Source organism: Antechinus flavipes, chromosome 2 (genome assembly GCF_016432865.1).
Source record: "Antechinus flavipes isolate AdamAnt ecotype Samford, QLD, Australia chromosome 2, AdamAnt_v2, whole genome shotgun sequence".
In the NCBI taxonomy this organism is placed as follows: domain Eukaryota; kingdom Metazoa; phylum Chordata; class Mammalia; order Dasyuromorphia; family Dasyuridae; genus Antechinus; species Antechinus flavipes.
In genome coordinates this window covers 255,361,910-255,386,132 of record NC_067399.1, presented here as the reverse complement: position 1 = coordinate 255,386,132, position 24,223 = coordinate 255,361,910, and the positions used below count along the sequence as shown (strand labels likewise).

General features: G+C 37.6%; 1 protein-coding gene across 1 annotated transcript in view; it reads left to right on the top strand.

Annotated features, from left to right (window-relative positions):
* Positions 1-670: 670 nt before the first annotated feature.
* Positions 671-24,223, top strand: part of CHRNA4 (cholinergic receptor nicotinic alpha 4 subunit) — a 58,240-nt gene continuing 34,687 nt past the window's right edge. Inside the window, exons 1-4 of the mRNA XM_051976751.1 lie at positions 671-1,350; positions 3,114-3,265; positions 12,886-12,930; positions 13,058-13,167. Of these exons, the coding sequence (XP_051832711.1) occupies positions 1,269-1,350; positions 3,114-3,265; positions 12,886-12,930; positions 13,058-13,167 (389 nt within the window). The 5' untranslated portion in view covers positions 671-1,268. The remainder of the gene's footprint in view (positions 1,351-3,113; positions 3,266-12,885; positions 12,931-13,057; positions 13,168-24,223) is intronic.

The window sequence follows — 24,223 nt, the reverse complement described above, 5'->3', positions numbered from 1 at the left end:
GGCTAGGCGGAGATGCTGATCGCAAAGACCAGCAAACCATTTCCTACGATAAATGGGATGATTGTTGAAAAAAAACTGCAAATCTTCTATCTTAAAACAAGGGGAATGGGTCTCTTCTTTGTTCGCTGGATGTTTCCACCCTCACTATTCCTTCTAAGAAGCTGTCAGTGAATGGATTGCCTCTCAGATAGGCCCTTTACTTTTTCTACCATTGGACCGTCAAAGGTTTGCTAAATCTGTACCAGAAACGACAGAGGTTAACTGCAGTGACCGCACCAAACCTGAGATATTTGCTGAAAATGTAACAGATAAATCCCCAAACCCCATCCTTGTTCCAGTTCCTCCCTCCCATCCAAATGCCTTCAATCCCCCTTCTTTAGAAAATGAGTTAACCCCTTCTTTCTCCTCAGCAGAAAACCAAAGGTGAGACACCATTCCCCTTCCCCAATTTAATAATTAGGGAGAATCCTCTCTGCCTTTTTTTGGGGGGGAAGACTGGGTGGACTCCAGTGTATTTTCCAGAGGTCAACCAGGCCATCCCCCTGCCTTTAAACAGCACTGTCAGTTCTCCAATCATACTGTGGCGTCAGGAACCGGGTAGGGAGTGTCTTCAGGGAATGACACTTCTAGCTAGGATTCCCCAGATTCCCCAAATTCTCTTCTAATGTCTTGAGGATTTGGGGTCTGAAAAGCCAAGCTATACTCGGAAACTCTCCCAATCCCACAGGAGGAAGAGAGGGAAACTTTTCTCCTGTCACCAGCTAGCAAAGCTAGGCCGGCTACTCTACCCTACTCTTGCTTCCCCTGCGGCCGTCTCTCTCCCCCTCCTCCGTACTCCCCCGCAGTTCCCCCCTCCTTTCCTGCAGGAGGCGGGCAGGTCCAGGCGGATTAAACACACAGAGCCACAGTCCCGGCCACCTCTCTTCCGCCCTGTCTTGACGGGCCATTCCCTCTTCCTTGGTCCCTCTCTCTGTCAGCCTCCGCCTTCCTCTTTCCCTCCCCTCCCTTCTTCCTCAGCTACAGCCACCCGACGGGAGCCCGCCAGCTCCTGGAAGAGGCGGCTGGCCGGCGGGACTGACAGCTGGCTCCTGGCGGAGCTTTGCAGGGCGGAGGGGAGTTGGGCTGGGTGTTCGGAGACTGCCCCGCGGAGGGCGCCCTAGGATCGCGCCGAAGGGGCATGAAGTTGTTCGCTGGGGAGAACCAGACAACGGGAGGTGCGGGGGAACCCAGAGACGCCTAGGTCTAGAGACTCCTCAGTTCAGTGCGCCATGCGGCTCCAGGGACCCCGAGGATCGACGCTGCTACTGCTGCTGAGGAGACTGATGCTCCTGGGAGTTTTTCTGCTGCCCGGTAAGTTTTGGGGCGCTTAGATGTGTCCCCATTCCCAAGATAGGCTCCTGACCCCAAGAAATAGTCAGTGGGTCTAGACTCTGGGAGCAAAGCGGGACCACCGCGCTCTTGCTATCTCAGGTTCCATCCCACCTCGATTAAAGCAGAGAGGGAACCTTGCCCCTCCCTCTCCTCCTCCTCTACCTTTTTGGGCAGCGGGGTAGGAGAGGACGTGCTGTTGGACCTTTGGTTTTACACTTAGGGGAGGGGGAAGGAAAGAGGTTAACTCGTTTGTTAAAGTAGGGGGATAGAAGGTATTCGGAAGGGATGTTGCACGGGGGGTAGAGGGGAAGAGGAGAGACGGACAGAGACAGGGGGAGAGGGAGAGAGGAAGAAAATGTTTTTTATTTTTTTTAATACCAGCTCTGTCTTTGTTGGCTATTGACATAAGCTCCTCCCAAGCCTCCTACGCCTGATCCCCAATCTGTTGCCCCACCTTGAATTCCTAATCCCCTCTTCTCAATACTCCCCCCATTCTTCTCAGAAAGAAGGAATGACTATCAATGACTACTCAAACCCTTCTCTCCCTTTTCCACATAGTCTGTCACCATCTTGCCCTTGCAGTCACAGAGTTCTTCTCAGTTCCTCTCCTTTCTGTCTTCTTTCCACCCCTGCCCCCAGCTTCCTTAGGCAATGCCTTGCTTGTGGACTTTATTCCTTGCTCCAGGTCGACAATTCCCTTCCATTTATCCCTATTCTCCAGCCTTTGATGCCTTTCCTTTCCCCATGTCTTGTATAGGCTTTGAACTATAAGGAGAGGGGATCATTCAGCACTGCCAAGAGTATCTTTTCTTCTTCTTCATGTCCTGTGAAATGTGAATGGAGCTTAGAGACTCTCCCATTTTTCTTCACAATAGAGGGGCTCTATTGAAATGCTGAGTAGTCTTAGTGATAATATGATGGGGAAGATAAGTGCTGAAGTGGACATGAGGGACTTGGAGATTCATAGCTCTATCATTGCCTTGGTGACCTTGGACAAGACATTTAATGTCTCTGTGAAATGGGAATAACTATATGTGGTCTGCTGAAGTGGGTGAGTGGGAGTATTGTGAAGATAAAGTAAGTTATGTGAAAATACAAGTACAAGGGAAAGTAATGATGTTGGAAGCTAAACAGGCTCCTTTCCCAATTTACACCTTTTGTCATATCAGGGATCCTGAGTTTCTCCCTCTAGCTCTCATTGCCTCCCCCAACTAACATGAAATGAGCAAAGCAAATCTCTCTGTATCCTTTTTCTCTCTTTGAGGGGTAGAAAAGAAATATTAACCCTAAAAAGAGGTCCAAGGGCTTCAATTAATTTCAAACACCTTTACTTTATCTCCATCAGCCTGTGCAGTAGCAAGTCCACCACTTGTCAACCCCTGTGTTCAAAAGACACAGGTCTTGGGCATTTGAAGGGCTAATCGTTTAGTTGAGTATGCAAGCATACACACACACACACACACACTCTCTCTCTCTCTCTCTTAGAGGAAAAATATATAATAGAATATGTTTAGTATTTTGTAATTTACAAACTGAACAAAAACATATAAAATAGGTTGTACTAATATAGTTGTTCCCATTTTATAGCAGTAAAATCACTTGCTTTTGATAACACAGCTGGGAAGTTGGTACATACCCCTTCTCCTCAAAGCAGAATAATTGTCTTTAATGGAAGATATTTTCCACAGGCAACCCTCTTGATTCCTGTTTGCCTTTTTGCCCTATTTTATCTGTCTCTGCAGCATCTGGCCATGTGGAGACTCGAGCCCATGCTGAGGAAAGACTCCTGAAGAAATTATTCTCTGGCTACAACAAGTGGTCACGGCCTGTGGCCAACATCTCTGATGTGGTCATTGTCCGGTTTGGATTGTCCATTGCTCAGCTCATAGACGTGGTAGGTTTGCTACTTCAAAGAAAGATTGGGACTTGTACAACAAGCATTTGGCAGTGTTGGGCCTATGGAACTGAAAAATCCTTTAACAGCTTTTTATCATAGGACCATTTCATCCCTCACAGATAACCATCAGATTTGGAAGCTCTTCAAAATGGGGCCCAATTCACTGGAACTTTGTATTAGGACAACAGAGTAGAAACATTTATTAAGGTGTTATTTTAAATGCGAGGTTCTGCTCAGTTTCATAGTTATTCATTTCTAGAACTGGACACTAGCCACCTTTTCTCAAGATAGGAGTAGAAAAAATCTTGGAACAATAATGAGTAATATCTATAAAGTACTTGAGATATACCCTCTTATTTGATCATCACAACAACCATGGGAGATAGATGATGTAGACGTCAATATCCCCAATTCGTAGATTAGATGCAGCATTGAAGATAGAGAGGATAAAGAGCTGCCTTTGTAATTCCTCCTATGGCACATACTGGCTATATTATCTTGGTCCCCTCAGTGTTCTAGGAAACTCTTAAGATTCTAAATCATAGAAATGGCTCACTTAGAAGCTGTCCGTGGTGCTGAAACCACTAATCCGGTCCCTATCCTTTAATTAGGAGGAGATCCATCACCATATAGTTACTAAGTATCATAGGTGAGATTCAAACCCAGATTTTGAATAATTCCAAGTATAGTGAAGTTTCCACTGTACAATGCTCCTCACAATGCAGGCGAAGGCTAATCTAAAATAACATGTCAGGGAAATGCCAAACTGATGTCACCTATGTCACCATAAGTTCAATGTTTTCCTGTGCCACTTAAAAGTTGTTTTTTTTTTTTAATTCAGCCACAAACTTGCTACTAACGTCCAGTCACCTCAAAAATCCATGCTACTGGTCATAGGAGACATCAAGGGAGAGTCCTTGAGAGGGGTAAATTGAGGGGCGGTCTGTTGGATGTAGTGTGAGTGAAGGGCTTCCCAGAATAGTTCTTTCTGATAATATGAATAGCAGGCTAGGTTTGTGATAAATTAGTACAAGCCTGTAACTAGCATGTGTAACTGGTCTGTTGTAGTTTGTTTTTTTCAAGGCTTGCAGAGACTACATTTTGCTCAGCCATTGCTCTGAGAACACACAACCCTCAGCAAATCCTGTGCCAAATTGTGACTGAGTGGTGACTTAAGCTCTCTGAATATTGTAGTTGGTTCTCAATTATCCATGCTAATGGAATGGACCAAAGATAAAGAAAAACTATTTATAGTGAGATGGCTAAGAGTTATTACTGTCATGGGCAGCAGCTGTGTTCCTTATGGAACACCAAAGGGATGGAATTTCATGGACCAGATCACAGACACTAAGAAGTTTCTATTTCTCAAGGTAGGTTTAATCAGCTCCATTTTGTGGGCCCACTTTTAGCATTGACAGTCTTACTGGATGCTGACTGTATTCCAGATCATTGAAATCTCTGATTTCTGAAATACAGTGTGCTACCAACAGCTATCTCCACCACTGGACTGGCAATCAGGACACCTGGTTTTTGGTTTTGGCTTTCCTTATTACCTGGAACCCTGAGCACACAGCACTTAGAATAGTGCTTAAAATGTTTTTGAATAGGGACCTTTGGATCTTGTTTTTTTTTTAATTTATAAAGCTAGAAATTTGTACTACATGATTTCTAAAGTCTTTTACAATGACAAAAGCTATGATCTTTATGACTAGGTCTTATCTAAAGTTCTTTTTCTAGCTTTGACATTCTATATTCTAAGTTTTTTTTCAGCTATGTTTTAAGGCCCCTTCCAATTCTGACTTTCTCTAGTCCATAATCATATAAATTGGGGCTAGGCTTCCTGGTCTACCTGTATCTAGCTTTCAAATTAGTGCCCATTGTGGTGAATCTGAATAATTCAGAATGCTGGCCCCAAGGGCAGCTCTGCTATTAGAATTTTGTCTATTAGCAGTGTGGAAAGATCAATAATAGTGTTTTGATAGATTTGGCTTTTCCAAAAAGATCTTCTTTTTGTAGAGGCTAGAGCTTTTCATTTCAGCCCAGCTCAGGCTGGGGTGGGAACTAGAAAAGTGGTCTGAAAAAAAACCGTTGCAAGGATGTTATTCATATCATGTGATATGAATCTGAATTCATATCTGAAGATATGAGCTGAAGAGCAAACCCAAATATTAGTCAATGAGTCAAAGGTTGTTGGGGGATATTGCTAATCCTCTTTTAGAATCAGTCACTGAGCATTTACAGATGAAGAAGGTCTAGGGGCAGAGGTCATACAGGTATTACATGAACAGAGTAATGAAGGCAGGATTGAGCTTGGTATATGAATGTGTGTACATGTACATGAATATGTATGTGTATTGTGTGAGAGAGACAAAGATAGTGAGAGAAACAGAGACAGAAACATAAAGAGAGAGAAACACATACACAGAGCACACAGGCCTAAGCAGAAAGTATGTAATATGCTTTCTCATTTTCTCACTGCCCAGTCAGAGAGATGATACTGGGAGACATATGAGAGTAAAATGAATTCCAGCTTAGTATCAGCATCAATCCTCTCCATTAGACCAAGGTCACTTAGACCCTCTTCCTGCTGTCTTCCCAGGGGATGATCAGAGAAGCAGGATCAAGCACAGAATCTCTAGACCAGCTAGATGCCTCTAGTGGCTTGGACAGGCTTGCTTGAAGTCTTTACCTTTTCCAGTACCACTCTGCAAAACAGAGGATTGCACACCCCAGGGAAACTGGACTGGTTGCTAGCAGCATTCTCCTTATCTCAGGTTTCTGCGGCCACTTCCTTTCTGCCTTCTTTTTTTTTTTAACCTTTCCTTTCCTTTTCTTGTCCTCCATTTCTCCTCCCTTTTCCTTCTCGCTCCTGTCTTTGTCATTGTCTCTTCTCCTTCTCTATTTCTTCCTGCCCCCTTTGGTTATCTGGCCCTCCACTGGAATTTGTAATTGGAAGAGGACCCATAATTCCTTTTCACCATTTCTCTTACCCCATTTCTCCATCTCAGACCATCTAAGAACATGGGATCTAGATTCTTTAGTTTTTTCATCTGTAAAAATAAAGGGAACAAACTAGAGGAGATCTTCATAAAATTCTCTAAGTCAGATTTATGGTGACAAAATATTGTTTTAAATAGATAAAATTGTTTACTTAATATTCAGGCACCACAGAGTGGCAATCCTTATTGTCATGGCTTCTCATGTTTGTCAGCATCTGACAAAGTGAGCCATCCCAGCAGCTGGAACAAGTCAGGTTTGGCCTGTTATAAAAAATGGTACAAAATTGACCTTTGATGGAAAATGTGTAGCTGGGCTCCCTTTCCTTCTTGCTAAATCTATTGCCCTTAGAAGAGCCTTAGGGAAAGCAGTAGTAAGGGTGCTGTTTTTTGATTTTTTAATCTCCTCTTACCTATTAATTTTTTGTCAAATAATTTCATTTCTCTGAGTCCCAGTTATTTCCCTCAAGTAGAAATATTATTATCGGCCTTGCCTACAAGACTGGGTCATTTTTTAGTGGGGGAAAGGAGGGGAAGTATGAGGGGAATCAGACTTGTGATTTCATTGGTGTCAAGAACTCTGGGTACAGAGACTCACTTGACCAGTATAGATAGCAGCCACCTTGGGCATTAAGAGGTTAAGTAAATTACTTAGGGTCAAACTGTTAGTACACATCAGAGGTGAGTTCCTATCTCAGGCCAGCATTCTGTTCCTTATACTATTAGACTGTCTCCCCACTGGGCTGTTGCCACGGTCAAATAGGATAATGTATGTGAATATGCTTTAGAAAGTATAAAATGATATGCAAATATGAGATATCATATGGTCACTTTGCACTGGCAGAAATGGAGAGCTAGCTATCCAGTATTATCAGAGCAGCATGGAGTTCAAAGTCTCCATGAATTGTTTCTGCAAAACGTTCTCCTGCTTGTATTGTCCAGCTAGGAGAAGGATCATTAGATTGCAGATCTAACCTTGAAGGGGGTTCAGAGGCCAACTAATCTAACGCTTCATTTTATAGATGATAAATCTGGGGCCCAGGGAGTATGCAGAATCAACATAACTTATCCAATGTCTTACAATTTTCTAGGCAACATTTGAGCACAAATCCTTTGAGTCCAGAATTTGATCTCTTTCCACTGCATCAGTGGAACTGTGAACTTGGTGCCCTAATCATAAAGCCTGATTTTTATATGTGTATACTTCATCATAGGCTAAAAAGTGACTTCTGGTAAGAAGCAGCTGCCTCATTCTTTCTATCCAAGGATTCTAACATACTAACACTTTATGCAGATGCACTTTGCACTTTCCAAAGAACTTTCTCATCTAATTTTCACATCATTTCCAGGTTGGCATTTATTTCAGCACTTTTAGACTCTGTGGTTTCTCTGCTGTGCAATGTTCTCTCCACTGAAGCAGATCACAGCCCCTTTAATAGATTATCTCTGTGAATTGTCATGGCCCAGAAAATTTATTACTCAGTGACCATCTTTCCAATGAGGAGTTCTGAACTTAATCAGGCTGGTCCTCAGATATCAATGATGCATCTTGGTAGGAGTTCCAGAATTTAAGTTTCACTGGCATGGACTGTCAGGATATTAGGTCATTTCTGTGTTGTGATGAGGCATCAGAGAAGGACTTTAATGGAGCACCAAGTAGATAGCATAAATGTTATCATATCCATTTTACAATATGAGATGGAAATTGAGGCTTGGAGAGGTTGTGATTCACTTAACATATCATCTCCACTGAATTACAAAGCTAGACTTCAAGTTCTTCATTGTAAATCTTCTAGATGATGTATTATTTTGTAGAACTTTTGAGGTTGGATTAACTCAGGTCTCAGATGAGGTAGAGGAAGAAAGAGCACCAAGAGGACTGAGAGAAGATCTCATTGTCAATTATGAACAATTTTAGCCACTGTAATGGAATATAATTTGTGAAGAAGAGAAATTATGAAAATAAGCATTCTCCTCTAGCTGGAATCCCTGACATCATAGCCCTCTGGGATCTATGCCCTACCCACCAGCCCTCAGATTTGGTGCAGCATTTTCAGTTTCTGCCAACTGAAACTACATTGGCAGAAACTACATTGTGTCCCCAGCACTTTCTGTCAGTCACACCCAAGGCTGTTATGACAGAAAATAGCCTGCAGATAGTAAATAATTTAATTAAGTTGCATTAACAATGCCCCAGTCTGACTTCATTTTATTTATATATGCACAACTATTTAGTGTATTTAAACACTCCTTGATGTTACATTGGGCAAAAAAACTTAAGTTCAAACAGTATATCTCTGGTGAATTTGTCTAATATTGTGTAAATGGATCAGCTTGCATGTGAACGTGGGTTCATATGAGAATGAAAATGTGTGTTGATGAATGAGCACATGTGAGTCTTAACATGTGTCAATATGCGATTTTGTGTTTGGATTAGCATATGAACATTACATGAGTGTGAGTGAGCATTTAATTATGAATGAGGAGCTAAAAAGTAAATTGGCTGAAATGCTGAGCCTAAAGTAGGAAAGATCTAGTTTAAAAATCATCTCAGGAATTTACTGTATGATCACTGGCAATTCATTAAACCAATCTTTTCCTCAGTTTCCCTATCTATAAACTGAAGGGGATGGACCAATTATGGTTCTATGTATATGTAACTATGAGTGTAAAGTAACTAGCATATTCTAGCATATGAATGTTAATTTGGAGTATGTGAATGTGTGCATGTCAGAATATGTTAGTTTATCAGTTTTAGTGACTGTATAAATGTATGTATCTGAGTCTGTGAATGTCTCTGTATATGTCATAGATTCCAGGTTTATGCTACAATGTGTTTTTAGGCACTAGAATGAATCTTAGTTTTTGCCATCTGTGCCAGGGAATGCATTTTGACTAGAGCAAAGGAAATCTCCAGGAATGAGCAGCTAAAGAATGAGGTCCAGAATGTGCAATACAAGAAGTGGACTCTGTACATTCTCCCAAGCAATGCACCATAGACATTTTATCCCTATTGTTCATTCCTCATGGTGGCTTCCAGAGGAGCAGTACCATTCTAGTCCTCCACCAGTCTGTCCTATCTATCTCCTGTTCCCCAAGTAATTTCAGTGATTTTAACTAGAAGTGTGGAAAATTCACTCAGAGGAATGACAGGAAACCAGACAAAGAAGGAGAAAAGAAATGACTTTCAAATGGGAGAGTATTTTTATTACAAATGAAACAAAAAGAAAAGCAAATCAGATTTTCAACAAAGATCCCAAATTTCCCAATAAAGATGTAGGTAAAGATTTCTTTTACTAGTAGAAACTTAAGTGTATGTTGTTATTGTTATTGTTGTTTAAGTGTTTCTTTAATGCCATAAGATACTAGGAACATTGACTCATATATGTCCTTTCCCCCACAGATGGGGGAAGGCCTTTTGGTTATGGGAAACTAAGATCTTCCACTGTTCTAGAAGATCGGAGATCTTTTTCTGCCCTCCTTTTAATCTAATGTAATTGTGAGGATGATTGAATACATCAATCCAATCATCCCAACTGAGGCCTGGAGGAAACCTTAATTTAGGAAGACCAAGGTCACCCACTGCATCCTAGGTCTTTGCCACTCATCTTGGCTTTTGTCTTGCTATTGGATTTCAATGACTCTGGAGGAAAGAATCAGGCTAATGACTTTGCTGAGTTTTGCCTCATTTAAATCCAATTCACTCATAAGTCACCTTGTGATGTTATTGGCCTCCTTTTAAAAAAGAAAAGGACAAACAATCACAAATATATGTAATAGCACTGAAAGAAGGCAGCGTTAGCTTATGGAAGTTGTTAAGGTTCTCAGCTTTGAGCTAAGTAAAGACTTGACTTTATACAAACTAGGTTCAAACTTGTGATTCTAATGAATCACTCTGGCACATGTTCCTACCCAAGTTTGCCTTAGAAACATAATAATTTGATTGATCTCCCATCCCTAAGATTCTCCCTCAAGACATTAAAATATGTATAGGATTCTACAGTTGTGAGTATACAGAGTTCTCAAGTAATTTATAAGCACTCAAGTTAATTTTGTAAGATACAGAACAATCAATCAATTTTCTTTAATCCATAGAAAATGTAAAATACTCAAAGGATTCACAGAAGCCTATAACCACCAAGACAACTCTTCTTCCCTCTAGGGACTGATATAGTTCTCCAAACTAAGCACTACCTTTTAGTCAACATATCTGTAGAAAATAAATGTCCAAATAGCTCTCATCTTTTGGTGTTCCAATCTCCATTTCTGCCATGTCCTCTAGGTAACTATGCCTACCAGACCTTAATGTTTGTGAATGTCCCCAAAAGGCATTTCTTTTTGGAGTTGCTAGAGTCATTCACCCACACTGTAGGTTATGTAGGAGAAGAGATTAATCAAATGATTAGATTTCTAGGAACAACCCAGGATAGGAGCTAGAGTGATTTATTAGAATCACAAGGTTGAGCCTAAATGACTGTAGTAATGGAAGGCAAGGTCCGTATTTGATCCTCTTCATTCTGGCTTAGGTTCTTGTTGCTCTTACTACTACATGTTTCCTCATTTCTTTTCTCTTGTAGAGACTCTGTCCAGAAACTCAGTTTTATCCAGGAAATTCCCATTTCTCTCTCCTGGAGGATTTGTCCAGGAACATTTGACACCCTCGCACTACATCTAGCAGCTCCTATCTCTCAATCACTGTGGTTTGATCCTTTGGGAGTATGTGGTTTTCCCCTCAGGGAACTCTTTCACTCTCTGCCACTACCTTTTCATGGCTGAAATCTCTGGGGCTAAGAATTCCTACCGCTGCTTCTTCATGGAAGGCAGCCATGAATAGTCAGTGGTAAGAGCTCTCAGCCTCAGAGATTTCAGCCATGAAGAAGGTTTTCCTGGGCACTGCCTGGATTCCCAAGTTTCATTTCTTGCCCCTTCTCAGAGACATTCTTTGTGTGTCCATCTCTCAGTTCTGGTCTTGATAGGAAAGGTCAAATAAGAAAATATATTTCCCTCCCTTCTTTGTATATATAGATACTATGGGTAGAGAAAATTATATACAGTGTCAGACTCAATTGAATGTGTTGGATAGTTTTGTTCAATTAAATGTGTATTAGCCTTTTAAGTTTCCTTATAAGGGATAACTAGCTAGATAGGATAACAGGGAAGAAATATATTTAGAAATGAAGTTCATATAAAAAATGAGAATTTCTTGAAGAAACAACAATTAGAGGCAAGGAGAAGGAGTGGAGGGATAAGAACAGATGGTTATTTAAGAGCATGAAGTGAGAAGTTACAGAGTTATCATGTAAAAAGTGCAGAATTGGACATACAAATTATCAGTCGAGAAATTCTAGCTGAAGTTTCTCTATTTAATCTATATCCCAAAGAGATCATGAAAAAGGGAAAAGGACTCAATTGTGCAAAAACATTTGTATCAACCCTTTTTGTAGTAGCAAGGAACTGGAAACTGGATGGGAGTCCATTGGTTGGGGAATGGCTAAAAAGTTATGCTGTATAAATATAGTAGAATATTATTGTTATATAAGAATCAATCAGAAAGGCCTGGAAAGACTTACATGAACCAATGCTAAGTGAAGTGATTAGAACCAAGAAAACATTGTACACAACAATAACAAGATTATGTGATGATCAACTTTGATGGACTTGGCTTTTTTCAACAATGAAATTATTAAGGCCAATTCCAATAGACATGTAATGGAGACAACCATCTGCATCCAGAGAGAGGATTGTGGAGACTGAATGTGTATCACAACATAGTATTTTCACTTTTTTTTGCTATTGTTGTATGCTTACTTGTGTTTTTGTTTCTCATTTTTCCCCTTTTGATCTTATTTTTCTCGTGCAGTATGATAAATGTGGGAATGTTTAAAAGAATTGTGCACTTTTAACCTATATTGGATTACTTGCTGTTTAGGAAATGAGGGATTGTGAGAAGAGAGGGACAAAAATTTGGAAAACAACGTTTGCAGGGGTGAATGTTGAAAACTATCTTTGCATGTATTTTGAAAAATAAAAAGATATTATTATTATTAAAAAGAAATTCTAACTGAGTAAGAATAAGAACAATTTTACTTTTACCTCCTGGAGTACCAAACCAAGAAATAGTAAAGACAACCCTTGTTCTGCAAGGTTGAAAAAAAAATACTTTTCTACTGGTCTGAATGGGAAGGTCCAGAAGGATAGGTCTTGACAGTGGGAAAGGCATTTAAGTTTAATACAGAGATTTCTTCACCAAATATCAGATTTCCAATATGATGATCAAATAAAAGAACAAAATCCAAGTTCTATGTGGGCTTGCCAAAGCCTTTCTCAGAGGTCTTTATTTGAAAGATTTATAGTATTTCCTCAGGGCAATATACTGACACTCACTCTCTCTTCTCTGAGACCCTGCTACCACCAAATGAATGTTTGCTGAGGGTGCCATAGGTGCCTGTTGTGTGGTCACATAGCCTCATTTTACATCTGTCCCTTCGTAGACTTCTGGCATTTTTGTTGCTGAGTTTATAGTGGAAGAAAATGTGGAAAATCAAATGATTTAATAAGGTTCCTCCACTGCTTTGTAGAAAAATAATGAGTTTCTTTCTTCTGTCCCCTTGCCTTTAATAGGATGAAAAGAATCAAATGATGACCACTAATGTGTGGGTGAAACAGGTGAGTGTGTCAAAAAGGCTGAATCCTTTTTCCTCCATGCATTATCCTCTTTTCCTCTTCCTTTTCTTCTCCTAATCATTTCTTTTTCTTTTATTGTGTTTGATTCTGGGCACATGGGTACTTTCAGGAATGGCAAGACTATAAGCTTCGCTGGGACCCAATGGACTATGAAAATGTGACCTCAATCCGTATCCCCTCAGAGCTCATTTGGAGACCTGACATTGTTCTCTACAACAAGTGAGTTTCTTCCGTATAATGACTCCTTCTACCTCCCCTCCTGATGCCAGAGAAGGTATTTTTGCAGCTTCTATATTTGTCCTAGGGTGCTTCATGGTGCCCTGTTGTGTCTCTGGGTGTGATTTTGGGGAAGTAATCTTTACTTTTGGGTCTCAGTTTTCTCATTTATATAACAAGAAGGTTATCCTGGATGAGCTCTGTTATCCTTTTCAGCTAAACCATTCTTTGAGCCTATAGGGAACAGAGAATAATCTTGTGATTCTATTGGTATAGGGAAATCTTGAGTGAAAAAATTTTCTCAATAAATATAAGTTGGTACCCTCTCTGCAATTTATAATTGTAAGAGTTATTTACAGCATTGAGAAGTTAAATAAATAAGTTAAATAGTAAAGATATATCAGGGGCAGGACTTGAATCTAAGTCTTCCTAGCTTCGAGGTCAACTCTCTATCCACTAGGTAATACTGTCTTTTCATGTCTATGGATCTAGTATTCAGTCTGTTGCAACATAAACACCTGCTTTCTGTGCAACTGAGTTAGTCACTTAATTTCTCTAGATCTGTTTTTTCACCCATAAAATGACTTTGTTGTTCAGTCGTGTTTGATTTTTTTGTGACCCTGTGGACCAACTATTCATGAGATTTTCTTGGCAGATACTGCAGAGTGCTTTGCCAGTTTTATGCAGGCAGAGGTTAAGTGACTTGCCAGAGTCACACAACTAATAAGTGTCTGAGATCATATTTGAACTGTGGTCTTTCTGATTCCAGTACCAGTACTCTATCCATTGTGCCATTTATGCCTTATAAAATGACAAGATGACCTCCAAAGTTCCTTCAAGCTCTAAATCTATGCTTTTAAGAAATTATTTAGAATGATCTTGAATCCAAAAGACTTTTGCAGGGACTTTCCCAGAAAACACATCTTCAGAATTTGGTTATATGCAACATTTTGTCCCTCTTATATAAAGAGAGACTGGTCTATCCTATCCCAGTCAAATTTATTGTTCATTAGAAATGGATCTTTCCTTGTGTAAAGCAAACATGAAAATCCAAATTTATATCAGAAATAAATGAGCTGGTATCATTAACTACTTCATTTTATTTAAGGTTTCATTCTTAGACAAAATCTAGTGGAGATTTCCCTAATGAATTTAAAATAGAATTTAATTTATAGCTAATTCTTCAAATATGAAAATATATGTAAATTGAGACCTACTTGGAGAACATATTTAGATATTTCAGTTCTCCACAGACAAATCCAAATGGCTTCAGTTTGGTTTGAAGCCCCTTCTGACAAGTTTGGTGTGAAAGGCAAATCTCAAACATGAAAGTATTTTAGAATCCTTAGCTCCCCCATAGGGTCTGCTCAAGTGCCATTCCTTAAAATAGGTTTTCCTCATCCTCACAGTTTTTAGTGCCCTGTACCTGTGATGTATATTTTCTTTGTTTGTATTCTACATTGATTTAACTGTATTTAGGATTGCCTGTGCCCAGAACAAAATGGAAGATCCTTTTTTATCCTCAGCTCCTACCTTTCTCTTGTATACAGCAGGCACTTAATAAAACACTATGACTGCCTGAATGATTAGAAGATATCATTTCAAGCTAATTAGCAAATTGTATGACATCTTTATCTGTTGCTTTATTTGCTCTTTCTAGCTTTTTAAAAATTTATATCCCTAACTAGGGTCCCAAAGGAAATAAAAAAAGTTGCCTCCTTTCTGCCCAGTTTGTTCAGGGCACCTGAGAAGTTGAGGAAAAAAAATCTGATAATTTAGAGATCTTTTTTTTCCTTCCCTTTTGTTGGAATCTGCCTAAATTCTCAAGAGATTAGCTATTCCAAGTTTCTTCTCTCCTCCTTCCTCTTCCCTTCAGGTAACTGAGGGGAATCAGCCAATTTCTCTCTACCTACTGTTCTTTTTACCTTTACCATCAGTGGTCATTTTCTAATGTGTGTGAGAATGGGGACTAGTTCTTGAGGGAAAATCTGCAATGGTTAGTTTCATTTTTTCTTCTCCATATGGAAGGCACCAATTAGTCACTCCTTAGTGCCAGCTAAATCAAATGTAATGCATTCACTACCCAGATGTTAATACTCAGATTCCAAGACCCAGACCCAGCTGTCTGGGCCCAGCAGAAGTTTTCCTGCAGTGCTTACAAATAAAATAAATGGGTTTATTCCTTCCCTTCTTGTTTCCAACCATCTGTCCACAAAAGACCCATAATGTTCAGTCAAATGCCAGGCCTGGTCTCTGAAAAGTATCCTAAGGGAATATGCTTTTCCTAAAAATGATTCTATTTGATTAGGTTTATCTCTAGATTTAATGTATTTTTATATTGCCACCTGAGGAAGAAACCTTATTAATGTTGAATGTTGTGTTATTTTAATATTATTTTAATTGGGATGTGTTAAGGAATAGCTCTGGTTATTAAAGGATATGGAAGATATTATTTTTGATGTTTTCACCCCCTTATATATTATGTGCAACAAATGACCTCCAAATTGATTTGGATTTTGGATTACCTAGATTTTGACTTTCCAAATTTACCATTTCCTGCCAGGAACAGATTTATTCCAGAGGGATGGCAAGTTGGATTCAGATAATATGAATGATTGTCAATATTCAGTTGAAGATCAAGAGTAAATTAATATTCTGGGGGAGGAATTAGGATTCTACTGGGTTTGGCTGAGCTGGAGAGATAAGCAGCTTTGGGAATCTGTAAATAGTCTCTACCAGATCTGAGAAAACAAGGAAGTATGTGAAAAGCCTGGGCTTTTCCCAAACCTCCCTTGTCACTAGGGGAACCAGAGGTGTTTAGCTGTGGGCTTCTATCCTCCCGGCTCCTCTGTAAAGCTACTTTCTATAGAGATTGGTATCTACGCCAAAGTGACCATTCTCTAAATTCTCATTCTACAGCCTAGATAGAACACAAGCAGCTCAGCAGGCATCTTGCCAGTTAGAATGAATCCTTTGGAATTGGCAACAAAGACTGGAATCTAGCCAAACCGAGGCAAGCTGAGGCTTGAGGGGGAATGGCAGCTTGTGGTTCTGGACACTAATTTCCAAAAAAATTGCAGGTGATCTGTGTGGGCTTGTGTGCCTTCAGCCATAAAACTGAGTATTCAACTCACAGTCTTTTTTTTTTTTTTGAAAAAACAAAGGGAGAGAGATGTCATGGATAATCAAAAAGTCATTTCAAAGACAAATAAAAATAGCTTTTTGATTATCCATAGCATCTTTCTCCCTTTGTTTTTTAAAAAGTGATTATATATATATATTATTACAAATATATACATTCATTAAATGATATGAAAATAACAGAAAATTCATTCAAGACAATAAATGCTAAGGAAGACACAAAAGAATAAGTATTTATTAAGAGCTTTCTATATAATAGGTACTATGTTTAGTACTTTACAAATGTCTCATTTATCTTCACAACAGTCCTGAAAGTTAGATCCTATTATAATCCCCATTTCATAGTTGAGGAAACTAAGCCAATTTGCTTGACCAGAATCACATAGTTAATGAGTATCTGAAGCTATATTTGAGCTCAAATTTTTCAGACTCCAGACCAGTTCTCTATCCTCTGTATTACCTGGATGCAAAAAATGACTAAGACTCAGTTGCTGCCCTTAACAAGTCTAACAGGGAAGCTAAGATAGGCTGGCATGTAACAACGATAAAAGATATGTTTCATCAGGAAAAGAAAATATATTATTTGGATCATTAGATACAATGTAAAGAGATACAATAAATGTGACAATAATTTCAAAATGGAAAGGATTATTGTAGCTAAAGCTGTAGCAAAAGCTTCACCAAGATGATAGAACTTGTAACAGTACCAAAAAAAAAACAGTGAAGATGTTCCTGGCAAACAAACTAAATCCTGGCGGTGGGAATTTGCAATGCATATGAAGGGGAGAATGAGGAAACCACTGGTAAATAGGAATATAGGCTATGTGGGAAATGAAGCCAGGAAGAGAAGGTGGGGTGTAGTTTTGAAAGCTATATGGCTATATAAAAATTGCAAGGTGATTGGGGTTAAGTGACTTTCCCAAAGTCACACAGCTAGTAAGTATTATTTAATGGCTGGGGCCAAATTTGCAGTCAGGTCCTCCTGACTTCACCGATGGTGCTCTATCCATTATGTCATCTAGCTAGCTAGCTAACATTTCAAATATGAAACAAACAAGCAAGCAAATTTCCTTTTTTGAATGAATTTTAAATGATTTAAAAAATAATTTGTTTTTCTTCCCAGTTTCTCTGTTTCTTTAAATAAACAGGAATCAAACTTTCCATAATATACTGTGACCTTCTTATGCTCTAGGAGGAGGATAAAACTAAAACACCAATAACAATACACAAAACAATGTATGACAAGAGAACAGAAGAGGTATAACAGTGCTGGGTGAGGCCTGGGAGGATGAAAGTTGTTGCTAAAGGGTTGGGGTGAGATTTCAGGAGCTTTCATAGAGAAGGTAGCATTTGAACTGGGTTTTAAAGGACTGGGAGAGGCTGGGATTAAATTCTAGACACAGGAAATAACAAAAGCATGGAATTGGGAAAGTGAAAAGTATAAATAATCTAGTTTGGCTGAATCTCAGAGTATTGGAAAGGAAATATAATGAAATTCAATTCCATTAGATGAATATTTATTGAGTGCCTACTATGTATAGTATGCTAGGGGCTGAAAATGAAACAGTCTCCAACTTTAAAGAGCTTTTATTCTGCCTTAGGTTGCAAAATATATACACATAAGTAAATAAAGCATCATTTGAGAAAGAAAGGAAGCATTGATAATTGGGATAAATTAAGAAAGATTTGCATAGAAGGTAACACCTGAGCATATCCTTTAAGGATAAAAAAAAAAAAAAAAGCTAGATATTCGAGGAGGCAGAGAGGTGGGATACAGAATGTGGAGTTTAAGAAATAGTTAATATAAGTCAAGGAAAAGTAGTAGGACCAATGGTGAAAATATGCCAGCCCAAGATTGTTTTGATTTGCATTACTATTATTTTTAGTGATTTTGGAACATTTTTTCATGTGATTGTGAATATTTTGGAATTATTCTTTAGAGCATTGCTTGTTCAAATCCTTTATGTATCTATTTGGGAAAGCTATTATGTATATGTACACAATTATATGTATACATAATTTATATACATATAATAGCTTTCCCAGATAGATATGTATACATACATACATATATATATTATATACACACATATAAACATACATGCATGTATATGTGTGTATGTATATATATGTATATATATAATATATAGTTTATACATCTTCAGTATCCAACCTTTATCAGAGAAATGTGATCCAAAGCTTTTCCTATTAAACCACATCATTTCTTTTTATAGATACATTAAATTTGTCAGTTTAGAAACTTTTCAATTTCAAATAATTAATTATCTAATTTGTAATTGCTCCATCTCTCATTTCATTGTGAATAAAACTCCTGCCTATAGCTGTGACAGGTATATGATCTATTTCTTTTCTAATTTTTTTAATACCATGATCTCTAAATTTAAGATCCTATATCCATTTAAAATGTATTGTTGAATGTGGTATCTTAGGTCTAAGCCTAATTTCTGCTAGCCTGATTTCCAATTGTTCCAGCAAGTTTTTTAATCAAATAAAGTGTATTTTTTATTTTTATTTTCCACTTATAAAATATTGGATTATTGAGTTCTATTGTGTCTGATTCTCCCTTGTCTATTCCATTGTATTGACCTATCTCTCTATCTTTTAAATAAATACCAAATTGTTTTGTTGACTGCTGCTTTATAATTTAGGGCCTGAAGATATTATTCTCTCTGTCCCTACCTCTTTTCATAATTTTCCTTGATATTCTAGATCTTTTGTTTTCCAAATGAATTTTGTTTTTATTTTATCAAGTTCTACAAAATATCCCATTGGTTATTTGATTGGCATAGCATTAAAAGTTTATGTCAATTTTGGTATTATGGTCATTTTTATTATATTAATATAGCTTAACTATGAATATAGACTATCCAATTATTTAAATTGTTCTTTTTTTTTGTTTAAAGAGCATTTTGTAATTAAATCTATATAAGTGTTTTGTGTGGAGGGAAGTTGATCTTCAGATATTTTATGCATTTGGTAGGATTTTTTTAATGCAATTATTCTATTATTGCTTCTGATGTTTTGTTATTATCACATAGAGATTCTACTAATTTTTATGGATTTATTTTGCAGCTTGCAACTTAGCTGAAACTTTTAATTGTCTCAATTAATTTCTATGTTGATTCACTTGAATTTTCCAGATATACCATCATATTAGCAAAGCAGGATAGTTTTATCTCCTCTTTACCAATCTTTTTTATGGAATTTATTTTTCTTTTCTTATTGCTGCAGCTAATATTTCCAGATTAAATCAAATAATAGTAGGGAGAATGTATATCCTTGCTTCAGGCTCATATATATTGGAAAATGTTCTAGATTATCCCCATTGCAAAAACATGCTTGATTCAAGTTTTAAATAGATACTACTTATGATATTTTTAAAGGTCCCTATTTATCTATGCTTTGTAGGGTTTTTAGCATAAAAAAGAGTTGTACTTTGTCAAAAACTTTTTCTGCATGATCATGTGGTTTTTAGATGTTTTAGATTTTAATATGACTAATTATGTTAATTTACTAGCTGATAGTGTGGAGAGAGTACTGGTCCTGGTGTCCAGAGGATCTGAATTCAATTCAGTCTTAGAGTGCTAAATTTGGAGTCAAGATTCTTCTTCCAAGCTCAAACTTGGGCCTCAGACACTCACTAACTCTTATTATCCTGGGCAAGTCACTTAACACTGTTTCCTCATTTGTAAAATGATCTGGTGAAAGAAATGACAAACCATTACAGTATCTTTGCCAAGAAAACCCCAAAAGGGGTCAAGAAGAGTTAGACATAAGAAATTATAGACCTAGAAAAAAATGATAACAAAGTACATCTGGAAGAACAGAAGATCAAGAATTTCAAGAGAATTAATGGAAAAATGCATATTAAGGTGGTTTAACTATACCAGACATAAAACTATATTATAAAGCAGTGGTCATCAAAACCATTTGGTAGTGGCTAAGAAATAGAGTAGTTGATCAGTGGAATAGATTAGATTCACAAGACACAATAATCAATGATTATAGTAATATAATGTTTGATAAACCCAAAGGCCCCAGTTTCTGGAATAAGAACTCACTATTTGGCAAAAATTGCTGAGAAAACTGGAAAATAATATGGCAGAAACTAGGCATTGACCTATACCTAACATTCTATACCAAGATAAGGTCAAAATGGATCCATGGTTTAGACATAAAGATCGATACTGTAGACAAATTGAAAGAACAAGATATGTGGAGGAAAAAAGGAATTTATGCAGAAGAACTAGAGTATATTATTTTTAAAATGGATAATTTTTATTATATTAAGTTAAAAAAATTTGTACAAACAAAACCAGTGAAGACAAGATTAGAAGGGAAACAGAAAAGTGGGAGAAAATTTATATCCAAGGGTTCTGATAAAGGCCTCATTTCTAAAATACATAGAGAATTGACTCAAATTTATAAGAATACAAGCTATTTTCTAATTGCAAATGGTCAAAGATATGAACAGAAAATTTTTAGATGAAGAAATTTCTAGTCATATGAAAAAATGCTTGAAATCACTGTTGATTAGAGAAATGCAAATTAACACAATTCTGAGGTACCATTATACACCTCTCAGATTGGCTAAGATGATAGAAAAAAATAATGATAAATTTTGGAGGAGATGTAGGAAAACTGGGATACTAATACATTGTTGGGGAAGTTGTGAACTGATCCAACCATTTGGAAAGCAATATGGAATTATGCCCAAAGGGCTACCAAACTGTGTATACCCTTTGATCCAGCAGTGTTTCTACTGGACCTGCATATATATATATATATATATATATATATATATATAAAACTTTTTATTTACAAGATTATATGCATGGATATTTTTCAGCATTGACAATTACAAAACCTTTTGTTCCAATTTTTTCCCTTCTTCCTCCCACCCCCTCCAGGTGGTGGCAGGTAGACCAATACATGTTAACTATGTTAAAGTATATGTGAAACTCTCTCTATATATATACATGTGTTTGTGTATGTATGTATCCATACAGTTATTTTGCTGCACAAGAAGAATCGGACTTTGAAATAATGTACACTTAACCTGTGAAGGAAATAAAAAATGCAGGTGGACAAAAATAGAGGGATTGGAAATGCTATATAGTGGTTCACACTCATTTCCCAGAGTTCTTTTGCTGGGTATAGCTGGTTTTATTCATTATTGAACAAATGGAACTAATTTGGTTCATCTCATTGTCGAAGAGAGCCACGTCCATCAGAATTGATCATCATATAGAATACTGTGGAAGTATATAATGATCTCCTGGTCCTGATTATTTCACTCAACATCAGTTCTTGTAAGTCTCTCCAGGACTTTCTGAAATCCTCCTTCTGGTCATTTCTTATAGAACAATAATATTCCATAACATTCATATACCACAATTTATTCAGCCATTATCCAGTTGATAGGCATCCACTCAGTTTCCAGTTTCTGGCCACTACAAAGAGGGCTGCCATAAACATTCTTGCACACACAGGCCCCTTTTCCTTCTTTAAGATCTCTTTGGGATATAATGGGCCTGTATTCTAAAGAGATCATAAAAAGGGAAAATTACATCTGCAAAAATATTTGTAGCGGCCCTCTTTTTAGTGCCAAGGAACTGGAAACTAAGTGGGTGTCCATCAGTTGAAGAATGGCTGAATAAGTTATGGTATATGAATGTTATAGAATACTATTGTTTTATAGGAAATGATCAGCAGGATGATTTCAAAAGACCTGGATATACTTACAGGAACTGATGATGAGTGAAGTGAATAGAACCAAGAAAACATTGTACATGACAGCAACAAAATTATGCGATGATTAATTCTGATGGACCATACCTCTTTTCAACAATGAGGTAATTCAATGGGAAGAGCCATCATCATCCAGAGAGAGGACTATAGGAACTGAATGTGGATCACAACATAGTCTTTTCACCTTTTTGTTGTTATTTGTTTGCTTTTTGTTTTCTTTCTCATTTTTTTCTTTTGATCTGATTTTTCTTGTGCAGCATGATAATTGTGGAAATAATAATGAAAGAATTGCACATATTTAACATATATTAGATTATTTGCTGTCTAAGGGAGGGAGTAGGGGAAAAAGAGGAAGAAAAAAATTGGAACACAAAATTTTGCAAGGGTGAATATTGAAAACTATCTTTGCATATATTTTGAAAATAAGCTAAAAAATAGAAGAGTTAGGTATAACTGAAAAATGACTAAACAACAACAAATTATGTTGATTGTTTTCCTAATGTTGAACCTTTCCTATTTGCCTGGTGAAAACTTTATTTGGTCAAAATGAATAATTTCTTGAATAAATTGTTATATTTTTCTCCAAGTGATTATTTTCCTCCTCTTCTGATGCAAACATAGCATTATGTTCCTTTAGTTACTTTAATCTTTTTTTTTTAATGGTCCTGTTCCTACTGGTATTCTTCTTCTGATCCCTGATCTCTTCTGCTTGTTTGTTACCCTTTCTCTTTGGAGTTTTGTTTTAGTTCTTTTGTCTCTCTTGCTTTTATCTGGTTATATAGTTCTTTTACACACACACACACACACACACACACACACACACACACACACACAGAGTGTCCTGTCCTGATGTCTTATCTTTCTCTTTGTGTCCTTCAGTTATTTGGTCTTGAACCAGCAATTAAGAACTTTGTATTCTTATGCTACAAGAGTTGTGGCCTCCACAATTTTTTGCTCCTGAAGGGCTGCTGCCTGGCATGCTGGTTATCTGCTACTGCTCAAGAAAACTTTTGCATTCTGGAGTCTGCCACTGGACAGAGGCAAGGGTACTAGGTTGTAGGTTTGGATTTCATTGTGAGCTTATGTGTGAGTCTATTAGTACAGTCTCACTGCTAGTAGCATTTATAGTAAGGAAGGGGCATTGCAAGGGCTTAGAATAAGTATCAGTTCTTCATTTTTTAAATTCTGAAATTTTCTGAATTCTGGTCCAGGACACCATAGAAAAAGCTAAAGTTGTTATATACTTGGTGCATAATTGCTATTTCACAGAGACCTGAGAGGTTATGAAGATCAGAGAAAATGTCTAGTCATCCATCTTGTTCCTGATGTAAACCAGAGCAGTTATTCTTAATCTGTAGTCTAGGAACTTGTTTTTTTCATTGTTATTGTAATTTAATGTAGTTTGTTTCTTTTTCAATACTTGTATTTTATGAATTTAAAAGCATTATTCAGAGTAGGAATCTATAGATTTCCCCAGATTGACAAAAGGGTCCATGACACAAAAAAGGTTCAGGATTCCTGGATTAGAGAATCTGTGATTCTTTTCCCAGAAGTTGTTGTTATTGCTTGTACTTCATCCTTGATGACACCATGACATCAAAGAGGTAATTCCATGATAAGCAATTATATGGATTTAAGTGAGAGAGGATTGTACAAAATCACCTGCCTCACTCTCTCCTCTGGAACCATCTGGGTCCAGTGGCCAGATATATTAGAGGTGTCCCTGGATGCAATAGGAGACCTTAGCCTTTTAAAATTAAGAACTTTAACAGAGATCAGTTTGATTGAGGCAATAACCAGTATATAAGAGTACATAAGAAATCAGGCAGAAAAGGGCCTCTTTTACCTAGTCAAAAAAATCAATCTGGGAGGAGAGGACCTCAAGGGTCCTGGCCAAAACAAAAACAATTGCTATTTACACTCACTCTGAGTTAATCAGGGCCCAAATAATGACCAAATGGCCTGGGACCTATTGTTGGCCAATCAATAAAAGCCAGAGTGATTTGGACCATTAAGGCATGGTCCTAGCCCATAAACCCTAAGATTTCTTGTGAGGTTTCAGTGATGACATTTGGGCAGAGCACCTGCAAGTAAGGGTATGATATGCCCCATGTGGACAGAGAAAAGGGGAAAAAAGAAAGAAAAG